The sequence below is a fragment of the Dendrobates tinctorius genome, unplaced genomic scaffold, assembly GCF_039654945.1.
Source record: "Dendrobates tinctorius isolate UK_male_01 unplaced genomic scaffold, ASM3965494v1 ptg000143l, whole genome shotgun sequence".
Classification (NCBI taxonomy): domain Eukaryota; kingdom Metazoa; phylum Chordata; class Amphibia; order Anura; family Dendrobatidae; genus Dendrobates; species Dendrobates tinctorius.
Genome location: NW_027361810.1, coordinates 37,845,855 through 37,862,500, shown reverse-complemented (window position 1 = coordinate 37,862,500; position 16,646 = coordinate 37,845,855). Strand labels below are relative to the sequence as shown.

General features: G+C 38.8%; 1 protein-coding gene across 2 annotated transcripts in view; it reads left to right on the top strand.

Annotated features, from left to right (window-relative positions):
- The window catches only part of LOC141049376 (sodium channel protein type 2 subunit alpha-like), a 334,599-nt gene that overhangs the window by 212,114 nt on the left and 105,839 nt on the right, over positions 1-16,646 (top strand). For both annotated transcript variants that reach the window (XM_073545791.1, XM_073545790.1), the window contains 6 exons: positions 3,697-3,969; positions 7,291-7,354; positions 8,936-9,077; positions 10,196-10,402; positions 10,681-10,965; positions 11,868-12,215. In XM_073545791.1, coding sequence (XP_073401892.1) covers positions 3,697-3,969; positions 7,291-7,354; positions 8,936-9,077; positions 10,196-10,402; positions 10,681-10,965; positions 11,868-12,215 — 1,319 coding nt within the window. The remainder of the gene's footprint in view (positions 1-3,696; positions 3,970-7,290; positions 7,355-8,935; positions 9,078-10,195; positions 10,403-10,680; positions 10,966-11,867; positions 12,216-16,646) is intronic.

Here is a 16,646-nt window from a genome sequence, read left to right as displayed (position 1 = left end):
ATACGAAGGCTTACATCCTATAAGCATAGAGCCTTGTTGTTTGCACTCATGTTGCTAAAAAAGCAGAAAAAAAAAGCAGGAATCACGATGAACAATGCAAGAGAGACTCTAAAGATTCCTAGCTTTTTTTAGCATTAGCTTTTTTTTATAATTTACCTTTTTAGTTCAGTTTTTTTTTCGAGTTCTGGACACTTTTTTGCATGAGACTTTGCTATTTTCAGTCTGTGTAATTTGCATTTTTAAATATTTTTTCCCACACCTACAAAAAAAATCTATTTTTTTTTCAGATTTTAGTGGCATCTCTGCCCAGATTCTTTCAAGTACCAAAACACGTCTCCTTATTAATATATATACTGTATATATATATCAATTTTTTTAAAATGTCATTTTACACACTAAGAAAAGTTAAGATTCCGTTGCAAATTTAGAAGTAGATTATTCTTAATGACTGCATGATGCTGCATGGGAGATCTTTTTGGAAAAGTTTATTTTCTTCCAACACACATATGAAATGTTTCTTTGTTTTTTTACGGAAACAACTTGGATAGGGTAGCCCAAATATGCATGAAGTAGACATCACGCAGTTGAAAGAAAACTATGTGTAGATATAAGTTGCTTCAGTGGGAAAAAGAGACAAACATTTTATAACAGTCACATCTGCAGTGCTGGTGTAAAACGAATGTGCTTAGAGGATCTTCTCCATGAAGAACGCACTTTGGAAAGGAAATTAAGATTAAAAACTACCTGCTGGCGAACGGACTGCAAAGTATGACCTATGAGGAATGGTTAAAGGATCAGGGAATGTTGTGCTTACAAAGAAGAAGACTAAGAGGAGACTTAATAGCTGTCTACCAATATCTGAAGGGCTGTCACAGCGTAGAGGGATCATCATTGTTCTCATTTGTACATGGAAAGACGAGAAGCAACGGAATGAAACTGAAAGGGAGAAGATACAGATTACCGTAGATATTTGAAAAAACTTTTCGACAGTGAGGGAGATCAATGAGTGGAACAGGCTGCCATGAGAGGTGGTGACGTGTGTTCTCCTTCAATGGAAGTCTTCAAACAGAGGCTGGACAGACATCTGTCTGAGATGGTTTAGTGACTCCTGCATTGAGCAGGGGGTTGGACACAATGATCCTGGAGGTCCTTTTCAACTCTAACATTCTATGATTCATGGTGTCTTACAAAGTCATCCCTTATCACCAGGAAAAGTTTTGACCCAATAGTTCAAAAGTGATATTATACATCAACCACATAATATTTAAGTGCTCATATAGTTCACGGACAGATCAGGTCTAGCAGAGGAGAAGCCGGAAGAAATTTTTGTTTTTGCATTTTTTTGAGGAGTGAAAAGCTATAAAAAAAAAAAACATACCGGCTATTATAAAGTGTCTTATAGATGAAAGCTCATTATACTACCATTTTGAAAACTTGAGAACAAGTCAAGTATCAAAAGTCAAGGACAGAGCAAACAATTAACATATCCATTTAATAACAGCCAGCAAAGTCTTGCAAACAGTGAGAAGTTGGTATAAACAGTGGATTATATATAACTATTATGTAACTAAAAACACAATACCATTTAGAGAGCCCTAAAGTTGACATCAGGACACGTTCACACGTTCAGTATTTGGTCAGTGTTTTACATCAGTATTTGTAAACACCTACAGCTACAATCCCGATGTACATCGGCCTATAGGCACTATAGTATAGACAAAGAATCCCAACATGTAAAAGTGCAAGCAAAAATATAATAAAAGATAAACTTTATTAATACATAAAAAGTCAATTAACCATACAGTAATATCGAGACATCACGGGTAGATAAAAAGAAACAGGGACACCTGATAACTTGATTAATTGAGAACCAATAGGGGTATATACAGAAAATAAAATTAGAGTATAAACATATACATAAGTGTGTGCTTATGTTTTGAAAGTAAGACAAGGAGTGGAAAAAAGGTCCAGTCCAAGTATGCCCTCCAAGACAACATATGTACACCCAGGTGATATAATAAATACTATTAATCGCACAAAGGCAAGTGACTCGTAGATGAAGCATTTCTATGCAAAACGCCCGTTGGGTGCCGTGGGCCCTTGGGCGATTCTACTCCTTGCCTTTGTACAGATATTAGTATTTATTATATCACCTGTGCGCACATAGGTTGTCTTGGCGGGCATACTTGGACTGGACCTTTTTTCCACTCCTTGCCTTACTTTCCAAACATATGCACACACTTATACACATGCTTATGTATATGTTTATACTGTGATTTTAGCTTCTCCATTTACCCCTAGTGTTCTGAACTAGTCAGGTTACCACAGGGGATCCTGTTTATCTACCGGTGATGTCTCGATATTGCTGTATGTTTAATTTTCTTTTTAGGTATTAATGAAGTTTATCTTTGTATTGTATTTTGGCTTGTACTTTTATATATTGGGATTCTTTATCAGTATTTGTAAGCTAAAACCAAGAGTGGAGCAATCAGAGGAAAGTATAATAGTAACACATCACCACTTCTGTACTTATCACCCGAATGCAGCCTTACATTCTAGATAGCTGTCATCCTACAGCTATTCCTTCCTGGCTCCCATACACATGTATGCTTAACTTGACTGAATGTGCATGTATTCCTAATGGGAAGAGGAGAGTAAGCCACTGTCAGAAATCTATGACTTTTGCATACCATGCCCGGGAACAAAAAATATTTCTTCTTCAAATGGACTTATTCAGTAGGGGAAGGCTGCGTGCCCACAATCAGGAATAGCAGATAGATAAATAATAGATAGATAGATAGACATTAAAAATATTGCTTGTGAATGTTATGAAATAGTTGTTTGAAGACATCAGAAGCAACTTGTATTTTCTAAAGCGTTTTCTTTTAAAATAACATGATGCGACATAAACTAACAGTGATATATATAAATTCTCATTAAAGGGTAAATCCCACCTTCAGGAATGGGTATATTGTCGGATAGTGCTTGTAATTACAAGCAATTTTTCATTTTACTCCTTGTTGAAATTTTCAGCCGTCCTTGAGATATTAACACTTTTCTTTCCAGTTGTTTACAGCTCACTGCCTTGGAGACTGACCACCGCTACTAGAAAGGAAGAAAACGCGCAGTACTTACAGGCTTTTTTTGTATCGCGCTTGTAAAAACTGTATTGGTGACGATCAGTATCATTGAAGTGCACTGCTACCTTAAAATCTCAGCAGTGCTCCCAAGCTACACAGCAGCGGCAGTCGGTCTCCAAAGGCAATCATTTGTAAACAAAAGAAAAGTGTTTATATCTCAAGAACGGTTGCAAATTTTAAAAAGCGGTAAATTGCAAAAATGCTTGTTTGTACAAGCACTATCCAACAATCCATGTATGAAGATGAGAATAACCCTTTAAAAGGAACTCCCCCTTTCATAATGCCATTACAAAAAAAAGCCCCATTTATTTCACAAGCCGACATTTCGTAAGGTGCATCACCCTCTGCGAGGCACAAGAAGTCACAAATTTGTCCACGTCTCTTCAGCTCATTTCCCTGTTTACCATCAGCTTCAGGCTGTCCATTGTGTTATCTGCTGTGTGTCAGTGTTTGTCCTGGCTTCTGCATGCAAATAATTTACCGTATTGGTATAATGATGTAACTTATGTGATGGTGTTCATATGGAAAAAACGCAATGATGTGCTTCTGATTGTAGGATTGAAGACCATTGTGGGGGCCCTGATCCAGTCGGTTAAGAAGCTTTCGGATGTGATGATTCTCACAGTGTTTTGTCTGAGTGTCTTTGCACTAATAGGACTTCAGCTATTTATGGGACACCTAAGGAATAAATGTTTACTTTGGCCGCCGCTCTACAATAATTACGGAATCAATATAACTTCCTATATCAATGGCACAATGGATGCAAACAGCACATTCTTCAACAGTACCTTTCCAGAGTTCAACTGGCAGGAATACGTTGAAGATCAATGTAAGCTAATGAGTAATTTCTCGTTGACTATGTTGTGGTATGGTGAACGTGGGACACCGGAATAGGTCGTAAATCTGGAAATTAAAATTTGCAATATATTTTTTAACACTAGTCATTAGTTAATATTTCTAAAATCAACTAAGAATTATTCCAAATGGGTCAACATTCAACAACCGGTGGCATCCAATAAAAAGGGTATGTGCACACGTTAAGTATTTGCTGTGTTTTTGTCTCGTTTTTTCTCCGCGCAGTTTTGTCACAAAAAGTGAAGCATTTCCTAGTATGAGCAAAAGTGAATGAGATTCCTGAAATCTCATCCACGTGATATTTTTTTTTCTTGCAGTGTAAAATCTGCAGAATTCATTACGGGTTTTGGCAACGATTTTCACCCATTCCAATGCATGGGAAAAATGCAAATAAAAAACTTGTCAAAAATGAAGCAAAAACACATGCATATTAAGCTGTGTTTTTCCTGCCAACACATCAGTATTTGCTGCAGATTTTTCTGCTGCAAATTTTGAAAGTGCGCACATACCCATAGACTATGTGCACAAAGAGTTTATTTTAGAAGTTTTTTGAAGCAGGTTTTGAAAAAGTGCTTAAAAAATTCTTATTATTTACTCTTGTTGTAAATCTATGCTTATGTTCAAATGTTCAGTGGTTCAGTGTTTTAATTGTTTTTTCCCAGTTTAGATTTTTCAAGATTTAAAGTGGGAAAAATGTTTCAAGATCGCTGGTGGAAAAAAAGAAAGTTCATGTCACTCCTTTGATCGGCCAGTCTGGTGCAATCCAATCCAAACTAGGCATTTTCCTATCAAAAGGCTGCAAAAAAAATGCTTCAGAAAAAAAATCTCTTACAAAACTCTTCCAAACCACTTCAGAAAATTAAAAACTCCAAAAACTCCTCAAAGAAGGAGCATTTACTGAAGCTGATTTCACTAGAAAAACACAAAAATCTCTGTCTACATATAGCCTTTAGATGTCCTTTGATGACCTTGCTGCTTGTTTCTGCCTCCTATACTGGGTGCCATATGAGTGAAGCCATTTTGGCTAAATGTTTCTCCAGTAGATGCCCTATTTTAGAGATATTCTTTTAATGTGCAGGTTCCATTTATGGATTTTTTTGCTTTACCTTTCTGCAAATTTTAGTAAGGACTCCAATTTTTCACAATTCAAATTCAATTGATTGTCACAATGTGCTAACAAAACCCCTGGCCAACTGAAAACTACATTACATCCAGTGGATGGTCACAAATATAAACAAAACTAGCAAAAGCAACTCAAGGCGGAATATCACAAAGTCAAAATTCTTTTCAAAGACGGTCAATGTGTGTCACTCATCTCGGAATATGTCAAACCATGAAGGCAAAATTGCATCTTCAGACCGCATCGGAAAGCGACGGGTTGGGCAAGCGTGGAGACAATGCCGCTGAGCTGAACTGTTAGGCCGGGATCACACATGCGAGGAATACGGCCGGCTCTCGCATGTTAAAACCCTGCACTCAGGAGCGGAGCGGCCGTATAGCAATACATGGAGCCGCAGGCTCCACTCCTGAGTGCCAGCGGCAGTGCCCGGTATTAACATGAGAGACTCGGCCGTATTCCTCGCATGTGTGATCCAGGCCTTAGTTATTCAGGAGCACACTGCCCCCTTCCCGGCAAGCAGGAAGGAGGCAGAGGAGAGTTATGTTCCTGAAGATCAATAATGAGAACCACCCTTTAATGATAATATGAAGCCTGTGGTCCACAGACAAACTACCGTATATTGACTGCCATAAATAGTGATCTGTGGTTTGCTGATGTTCGACAAGTACTTTTCCCCATTCATATCTTCATATCTTGGTGAACAAGTTTCCTCATACTTTATCTTGCTAGTACTTCACATTAGTGTTGACCAAAATTTTGAGAAACCTCCCTTCACATGAGACTTAGTATTGCTGACGCTTATGAACCTATCTATATTCAGACGGAAAAGGGAAGATCAGCTCACCTTGGAGGTTCCAGAGTCATAATGCATGGAAATCTTGTAGTGCTGCAGGTCCCAGGCAAAAGATATGGAAAAGAATCCAGCAAATGAATCCTTCAAAAATGAAAATGTATTCAAACATATATATATATTAAAATCCCCAAAATTCCACATTCAACACATATGAAAAATCCAGGTGCGTTTTAGACACTGCCTTTTCTGAAACGCGTCTGACATTTTCATAGGTGTTGGATCTGTGTGTTTTGGCTTTTAATGTACATTTTTTTAATAATTGTACATTTTTTTAGCGATTAGCTTGATGGATTTTTTTTCATATCTGTCATCTCAAATCAGAGCGCTCTCCTACCCAGTTTCAGCTTTAGTCTCCTGGTTTCATGCCATAATATGGAGAGGTGTAAACCTATTTAATTCAGTTTTAATCTGCAAATACATAGAAACTGAAGACAGACAATTTATTACAAATAGTTTAGAGTACCAAAAATATATTTTAGACATATATTTTATTACTACGATTTTTTTTCTGGCTTTGACTATAACCTGGTGAAGTGATAAATTGCTAAAATATCCTGAGAATGAAGTGGTTGCAGCTTATTGATGTGGCCTCTTTTATGATTTTCTTTCAATGACTGCCTCCTGGCTAGTCACTGAAAAGGTTGGGCAGCGCATAGGAACCCAACTGTGCAGGAGAAACTTTGGCGACAACCCAATGTTAAGCAAACACTCCTCCTATCCAAATTTTTATCCTTTTACTCATCATATTATACAGCACTGTGTACTTACAATTGCTCATTTTGCCTTTCTACCCAGCTAATTCTTCTCTTTTCCATTAGGTCTATGACATCACATGGTTAAAACTGACTAGCTGATTACTTCTAAGCTCTATGTAGAAATAGGAGATCAATTTTTCGTGCATGAGTCATGAGTCACTGCAAAAGTCCCTGATAGGAGGAGGAGGAACAGCTGGGTCATCAGTTTAAGAATGAAATGATTAATTCAGGGAAAAGAGACCCTGTTTTTAAATAGAGCAGAGAAGAGAGAAGAATTAACTGGGTAAAAAGGCAAAATGAGCAATTGTAAAATTGTAAGTACACATTGTTGTATAATATGTTGATTGCAGTATATTAAATGGGTACAAACTTCGATGGGAGGAGGAGTGCTTCTTTAAATCACCACTGTGGCCCTTCATTCTTAGGATGGATTCGACCCCTGATCTTAAAATAATCAGGGTAGATAGTAATAATCAGCTGGGAATTACACTATAAAGTGCAAATTTACTGAGCACAATGGAATTACAGTAATTACATTTCTCCTCTGCACTTTTTCTGTTTCTGCAGCTCACTTATACAGGTTGGAAGGTTTTAGGGACTTTTTGCTCTGTGGCAACTCTTCAGATGCAGGGTAAGACTTGGTTTTGCTATAATTTTTACTGTTGAGTCATGAAATATTGCAATAACCATCCTTGAAAATCCTTGCGATTGCACTGAAGTTAAAAAAGAAACACCCCCGTTATTTTTCATTTCTAAACCTATGTATTTATTATTGCAGTGTTAATGTATTAATATACTCACCGATCGCCGTCTTCTCCGGTATCCAGCTCCTTTCCGCTCCTGTTCTGAGTCATGTGACAGCTCTTCTGATTCGGCAGAGCACACTAGGGTTTATGTGTGACCCAGAAGTGGCATTTATAATGTAAACCTATGAAGTGTCAGAACAAGGCTAAGTAGTCTTGTATTGTAAAAGTGACTTCCGGCTAACACCCATAAAAACAAATAATGGGTGTGCTTAATTAATGATTTTAAAATGTTTCCAACTCAAGAAAAATCCTTTATGGGGTTTTCTACTTTCAGGAAAATGAAACTTAAACACTTTCAAATACCTAAAATAACAAGCAGGAGAGGTACTCACCCTCCTCTGTGCCACTACTTGGGTCTTGTTTTGTCTGCATCTGTGATGCAACGACAGTTAGCATCACCGCTGCAGCTGATCACTGCAGACTTGTGAATTTTCACAGCGCTCCGGTCTCGGCTCCAGGAGCAGCAGCGTGACCACAAGCATGCTATTTGTATATATGTGATCATGTGCTGACTGGACGTGCACGACTTTGCTCCATGTATTGAGACCAGACAAGTCTAGTCTGAATGTCAACAGAAGTGTGAAAATCACATACTTGCAGTCAAATGACCGCCCGCTCCCAGAGGTGGCACTGGAAACTCTGCACTGGGTGAAGTACATGCAATGTAAGGATTCACAAGTCTGCAGTTGCATAAAGTGACTGCAGAACTGTAGCCTAAGGCCGGATAATCCCTTCAATATTACCCTTTGGGGTTGGTGTTACCAGCCGCACCACTGCTGACCCACAATTCGCCCTTAATCAGAAGTCCTGGATTGCCTCCAAGGCTTGTAACCAGGCACTGAGCCCATGGAGGAGTGTGAAATTCCAATATAATAATGTAAAGTCTCTTATATACGTAATATAATGTACAATGAATAGTCACTAAGGTGATCTAAGAATTTTTGGTGGAATGCAAATTATGGGGTGCCTGCCATTGCTATCTTTTGGTCATTGAGTTGCTGTACAAGTTCATGGCACTCGTATCAAAGTTCACCGTGGCCATTATTCTGATGTTTTAGATTCAGTTGTAATGTCAACCTATACTCCTAATATGGGGCAATTGGCATCTGTCTCACGGGGTTTTTGCATATGTGCTGAACTCGATGGACCTGTGTCGTCTTTCAACCTTAAAACTATGAAACTGCATCTGTGACAAATACAAAATACAATAGGAATCCTATAAATGTGTAATTTTCATTTTATGACTCTACGGCATGAATCAAATTTCCCAGAAATCATGAACGCGCAGAATACATATTGTTGCATGATTGTGGTGACTCTTAATTCTGATAATATTACCATATTTTTTTCTTGGCTGTTCCTTGTATACTTACATATGGATTTGCTTTTTTAATTGATGCATTTAGTCAGTGCCCAGAAGGATACGTGTGCATTAAAATTGGAAGAAACCCTAACTACGGCTATACTAGTTTTGACACGTTCAGCTGGGCTTTCTTATCCTTATTTCGGCTGATGACACAAGACTACTGGGAAAACTTATATCAACTGGTGAGTATTTTGCTGTTAAAAGTGTTTTGTTTTTTATAGGAACCATAACTTGAAGTTCATATGAATCAATGTAAAATCTCCACCTACCAAGCACAGTGCCATGCCACGGCATCCCCCATACCGTACACACTTGCGTATTACACTGTATAATAACAGAACTGATCATAAACTCAAGAAAAGAATTATCTAAAAACAACTGATTATAATATGATGGGAGATTTTAGGTGAGCTCAAAAAATTATTTGGTATTCAGATTTTGGCCTATTGGTTTTTCCACAAGGCACCATTTTTTAGACAGACCAATTTGTACCTTTCCAACTAGCACTATACAGTATAAATGAGCCAATCGATTTGCAGATCCTAGTCCAACAGCCACATCAGTAGTCCGTGGAAGATTGACAGGGGCCCTGCAAATTGCCTCCTACTTGACCCCATGCCCAGCTGCTCTTTTGATAAGCCAGCATAGCGTGACGTCATCAATGTGGCGTAACGCACGCACAACGTTGTGCCATGGTGGCTAATCGAAAGAGGATACAAAAATAAGAGGTGGGTCGCCAGACTCTGTGGCTGCTGGACCAGGGTCCTCTAATTTCTTTCTCTCATCTCTAGTAAAAAGGTTCCACTTCCTACTATAACTATAGTCAATAATATTTTTTTTTGTACTTAAAAAATAATATAAAGTGTACAGAATTGAGTGATTTCCATGGTCCCTATTGAGCTACACAAAAAATTCTTAATAGGGGTTTCTGGTTTATAAGTTCAAACACCTCAGTATCAGAAGTAGCTACAATTACTGGCAAGAACAAAGAGCGTCTCTCACTTTGGAGGACCTGGTGTGCAATACATGGACAGGCCATAGACCGGCCAATGCATAATTTCCACTATTGGGTTAATGTATAGCACTTACACACTTACTGCGAACATCCCTAACAAATTATATGTGATCACTTAGGAATCCAGCAGTGGACTCCTTGAGACCTTCTTACCATCGATAGACCTTTAAAACAGTTTTAAAAATATAGCTAAAACTATGTAGGAAATGGACAACCTCTTTAGTGCTATAAGTTGGGAGTAACTTGAAAATTTAATAGTAAATAACTATAAACTTTCTATTTCAGACCCTACGAGCTGCTGGGAAAACCTACATGATCTTCTTCGTATTGGTGATCTTCTTGGGCTCCTTCTATCTAGTCAACTTGATCTTAGCCGTTGTTGCCATGGCTTATGAAGAGCAGAACCAGGCAACTCTAGAAGAAACCGAACAGAAGGAAGCTGAATTTCAGCAAATGTTGGAACAGCTTAAAAAGCAACAAGAAGAAGCTCAGGTACACGATGTATATCCAGCTGTACATTTCATATGGTAATAAGATAATGTGCCAAGTTCCCAAACAACTAATTTGTTTTGCATTGAGAGTGCCATTGCTTGTACTATAATGAAAACCATGGGGACAAAACAATGAAGATAAAATGCACCTTATAAAATTCTAATAATTGTTATATTTCACAAATCAAGTATTATTTCGGACAACGTTACATACACTGTACGATTAACATCCTAGCGCAGTGTATACTGTCATAACATTCTATCGTTTGCGTCTATCAGGCCGCAGCAGTAGCAGCCCTAAATTTATCGAGAGAGTATAGTGAAGACGGCGGCTTTGGGCCCCTTTCAGAAAGTTCATCAGAAGTTTCCAAGCTGAGTACCAAAAGCGCCAAAGATCGGAAAAACAAAATAAGACAGAAGAAGCGTGGGGGAGACGAAGAGAAAGGTGATGATGAAAAGTTCCCAAAGTCTGAATCTGAAACCAGTATTAAGAGAAAAGGTTTCCGTTTCTCCATTGAAGGCAATCGTTTGACTTATGAAAACAAGTTTTCCTCGCCCCATCAGGTATAGTTTTAAAATGTTACCTGCTTTTATAACTATATTAGTCTTTCCTTGTGCAAATGAGAATAAAGATGATTCTTCTATAATGTGACAGCCGTAGAGATATTTGTAGACAGCTATTAAGTCTCCTCTCAGTCTTCTTTTTTGATGTACAATACAAAATAATATTGTAGTACCGTGTTAGCCAGAAAAATTGATGTAAATACTTAGGTCCCCAAAAAAATGAGAAAGGTATTCAATGAGTGATACCTTTATTGGCAAATATTATTTCTCTGGTTAGCCAATAAAGGTATCACTCATTGAATACCTTTCTCATTTTTTTTGGGACCTAAGTATTTACATCGAGTCTTATTTTTTGCAAACTAAACATTCCCAAATCCTGTAACCGTTCTTCATCGGACATGGTTTGCAGACCGGTCACCATTCTGGTCGCTCTTCTCTGAACTTGCTTCAGTTTGTTGATGTCTTTTTTTAAAATGTGGCACCCAAAACTGGACACAGTATTCCAGATGAGGTCTGACCAGAGAGGAGTAGAGGGGGATAATGACTTCACGTGATCTAGACTGTATGCTTCTGTTAATACATCCCAGAATTGTATTTGCCTTTTTTGCTGCAGTGGTCACATTTCCATTTCATCTAGAAGAAGAGGCTCAAAGACTGATGGAGGGTATGACTTGACCTGATATAAATAAAAGACAAAAAATAAAAGATTTGACAAACCTTAAAGGCTGACATTGCACATGCTATTTTTGATTGTTTTAGAGCTAGACACAGATGTGGATCCATTAGAAGGAAGGTAGAGGAAAGACTGATAGTACTCCTTTCCTTGTATTTATTTTTGTGTAAGAAAAAAAAAACTAAAAACTAACACATATTTCTGTTTTTCCCTTTCTTTTTCGTTACAGTCACTGCTGAGCATTCGCGGATCTCTGTTTTCTCCAAGACGCAACAGTAGAGCCAGCCTGTTCAGCTTTAGAAACCGTGCAAAAGACATGGGCTCAGAAAACGATTTTGCCGATGACGAACACAGCACCTTTGAAGACAATGAAAGCAGGAGAGGCTCCTTGTTTGTACCGCACAGACATGTGGAAAGGCGGAACAGTAACATTAGCCAGACTAGCAAGACGTCGAAGATCATGCCAATTCTCCCAGCCAACGGCAAGATGCACAGCACCGTGGACTGCAACGGAGTGGTCTCTCTGCTTGGTGGTCCATCTGTTACGACATCGCCTGTTGGATTACTCCTGCCAGAGGTGATAATAGATAAACCAACTTCTGATGACAATGTAAGGACGATTTAACTAGTCTAGGCATAGTGGTGCCTTAATACCACAAATCTTTTATCTTCTCATCTGGATCTAGCAACAATTCTGGATCTAGTTGTTTCAGAGTTGTAGTGTTTTTTTTTTCTTACTTTGGCTTTTTTTTAATGTCAATTGAGTTAAGTCTGTCCCATCCCTAGAAATCATAGCTGACGGCTGATTCCAGGGAACAGATGATAATTGTTGTGAATTCTCTTTCTGGGCTCCTTCTGGTGGTTACTGGAGGATGTGGAGCTGATCTGATTGACAGAGGCTTGCCACCTGATAATAACATAGTAACATAGTTTTGAAGGCTAAAGGAAGACCTTATGTCCATCTAGTTCAGCCTATTTTTAGTGCAGCCGTTCTGCATTGTTGATCCTGGGGAAGGCAAAAAACCCACAGAGTAGAAGCCAATTTTCTCCATAGGAAAAAAAATTCCTTCCCCTAAGCTGGGTCAACCATCTACCTATAATATTCTGTTATTCGTAAACTTCTATACTGTTACAAGAAAAGGATCCATTCCTTTCTTAAATTCATTCAGTGAGTTGGCCATCACCACTTCCTCAGGAAGAGAATTCCAGAGCCTCACTGCTCTTACTGTGAAGAGCCCTCTTCTATGCTGGTGCAGAAATTGTCTTTCCTCCAAACGAAGAGAATGCCCCCTTGTTCTTGTCACAGTCCTTGGTACAAACAGTTCATTGGAGAGATCTCTGTATTGCCCTCTGATATTCTTGTACATATATATTAGGTCTCCCCTAAGTCTTCTCTTTTCTAGAGTAAATAGACCTAATTTTGATAACCTTTCTGGGTATTTTAGTGAACCAACTCCATTTATCATTTTAGTAGCCCGCCTTTGAACCCTTTCAAGTTCAGTAATGTCTTTCTTGAGCACCGGCGTCCAAAATTGCACACAATACTCCAAGTGTGGTCTGACGAGTGATTTGTACAGAGGGAGAATTATGTTTTCATCTCGTGTCCCCAGACCTCTTCTAATGCATCCCATGACCCTATTTGCTTTGGTGGCAGCTGCCTGACACTGGGCACTCCAATTTAGCTTCTTATTGACTAAGATGCCTAAGTCTTTTTCCATGTCTGATTTCCCCAGCAGTTTCCCATTTAGTAAGTAATTATAGCATCTGTTTCTCCTTCCCATGTGCATAACCTTACACTTATCTGTGTTAAACCTCATTTGCCATTTTTCAGCCCAATTCTCCAATTTACTCAAATCTGTCTGTAGTTGCAAACTGTCCTCCTTTGTGTTAACTACCTTACATAGTTTTGTATCATCTGCAAATACTGATATTTTACTGTGTAAGCCATCCACTAGATCATTAATAAATATATTAAATACAGGGGGCCCAATACAGAATCCTGTGGTACCCCACTAGTAACCCTGGCCCAATCTGAGTATGCGCCATTAATAACCACTCTTTGTTTTCTATCACTAAGCCAGCTACCTACCCATCTACACACATTTTCCCCTAGCCCAAGCTTTCTCATCTTACTTACCAATCTTTTATGTGGGACAGTGTCAAATGCTTTAGAGAAGTCGAGATAAATGACATCCAATGATTCTCCTTTGTCCATTTGAGAGCTTACATCCTCATAGAAGCTGATCAGGTTAGTTTGACAGGAGCGATCCTTCATAAATCCATGTTGATATGGAGTTATACATTTATTAACATTGAGATATTCCATAATGGTATCCCTTAGAAACCCTTCAAAAATTTTACCCACAACAGATGTTAAGCTTACCGGCCTATAGCTTCCAGGTTCCCTTTTACACCCCTTTTTGAATATTGGTACCACATTTGCTTGCCGCCAATCAAAAGGAACAGACCCTGTTTCTATAGAGTCTTTTCCTGTGTGAACACTGTTGAGAAAAAAGTATTTAAAACATTTGCTTTTCCCACATCGCTCTCTATGATTTCACCCTCATTGTTCTTTAAAGGGCCGACACCATCAATTTTAATCATTTTACGGTTTATATAATTAAAGAATAGTTTGGGGTTTGTTTTACTTTCCTTAGCAATGAGTCTCTCAGTTTCCACTTTTGCTAAATGTATTTGTTTTTTACACATTTTATTTTTTTCTCTATAACTTTTTAATATTTCTTCATTGCCTTCTTGTTTTAGCTTCTTAAATGCCTTGTTCTTGTTATTTATTGCCCTTTTTACATCCTTATTTAGCCACATTGGTGTTCTCCTGTTCCTAGCCCTTTTATTTCTGTACGGTATGGCTAGCTCGCAGTGGGTGTGTAAAACTGATTTAAATATTTCCCATTTATTTTCTGTGCTCCTATTTTTGAGGACATTGTCCCAATCAATTTGGCGAAGGTCCTCTCTAAGCTGATCAAACTTTGCTTTCCTGAAATTCAGCGTTTTTGTAACCCCCTTCCAGGGCACCTTACTGAAGGACAAGTGGAATTGTATTATATTGTGGTCACTGTTCGCTAGGTGCCCATCGACTCGCACTTCTGTTATTCTATCTGGCTTGTTGCTTACAATTAAGTCCAGAAGGGCTGTCCCTCTAGTTGTGCCCTGCACAAGTTGTGACAGATAATTATCCTTGGTCACTGACAGAAATTGGTTTCCTTTCTGAGATACGCAGGTTTCAGTTTCCCAGTCTATGTCGGGGTAGTTGAAGTCCCCCATAATAATCACCTCATTGTGATTTGCTGCTTTGTCTATTTGTTTCAATAATACATTTTCAGTGGTTTCTCTTATATTTGGTGGCTTATAACAAACCCCTATGAGGATTTTATTACTTTTCCCTCCTTGTATCTCCACCCATAGAGACTCCACCTCTTCATTTCCCTCTTGTATATCTTCTCTTAGTGTGGGCTTTAAAGTGGACTTTATATATAGACAGACTCCACCCCCTTTCCTTTTTTTACGATCCCTCCTAAGCAAATCATATCCTTGCAAGTTAGCCGCCCAGTCATAGCTGTCGTCTAACCATGTCTCAGTTATTCCTACTATGTCGGATTTTTCCTCATACATTACCAACTCCAATGAGCAAGATGATTGGAGATCTGGGGTTTATGATTGGGATTTAAGACAGCTGACTCCCTCTATCCCTGCTGGTGAATTTCTTCCTGTGCCTCCTGAGCTAAGTGGTTCATTTGCTATTCTGTTTGAATTTGATCTGGTTTTGTTTATGTTTGCTTTGTGCTGGTCAGCTAGCTCCGGCTGGGGCTGTTCTGAATCACCGCCCATATGTTGCTGCTTGTGCCAGTTTGGTTTGTCCCCTTTTATAGTGGTCTCTTTTTGCTTTGCTTTCAGAATATAGCAGAGTGCTGATATAGTGGGGGCGAAGTCGTGCGACTTCAGTGTTTTGTGCATCAGACGTGTTGGACTTTTTGCAGGGTTTTTTGCGTGATTGCAGACAGTGTCTTTCCTTTCCTGTCCTGTCCTGTCAGTTTGGGCCCCATCGTTTGCTCAGTCTATTTTTCTGCCTGTGTTTGTGTTTTCTTCTTTGCAATCAAACTAAAAGAACAAAAAGCGCAATAGGGTCTTATCCGGGTTATTGTAGGAAGAATAAATTAGAATCTACTCACCCTTTCCAGGAGAGGTTCAGGCATATAAGATCCGTAGTCAGCTTGCTGTGTTTTCATCTTGTCTCACCGACAATATATGTTTGGGGGCTATCTATTCCTTTGGGGTCTGCTCCGGGGCAGTTTAGATTTACCCTTTCTTGCTTTAGGCTTAGTTAGCTTTCCGGCTGTGCCGAGGCGTCTAGGATCATCGTAGGTACGCTCCACGGCTACTGCTAGTTGTGTGGACAGGATCATGGGTCTGCATCCGCTTAGTTACCAACCGCTCTGGTTTTCTGTGGCTTAGCCTGGCCTGCTATCCACCTCGGTGACCCATTCATAACAGATAATATATTGTTGGCAGTAGTAAGAAATAGTCATTCAAACATAGTTATCTCCTCAATGTATTTGATTTAAGGAATTACGGGAAATTTTATTTACACGTTTTCATATTAAAGCCTATTTTCTAAGAAACTTTGAATGATACTCACACAGTTTGATGACTATGCATATAGTTGATATCCCCACAAATACTTTCCGTTTCCTTTTCCATTATTTCCCGCTTCGGCTATTAATTGTGTGTCTTGGCTCTTTTCTTTTCACAATAGTGTCACGGCTTTCATTCATAAGAGTCATGCCAGATTCATGCTAGTGTGAACAGAGCTTTTGTCTGCTGGCTGATCATCCCCAAGCCGCTTTCATCACTGATAATGAGTGTCCAAAGATGGGCAAATATTATAGAAGATATCTTATGAGCAATTATTATTAATTCTCATGTTCAGTCTCTGAGATACTACTATGTAACACTAGCATCACTGAATGGAACAATGAGATATCTTTGTGTG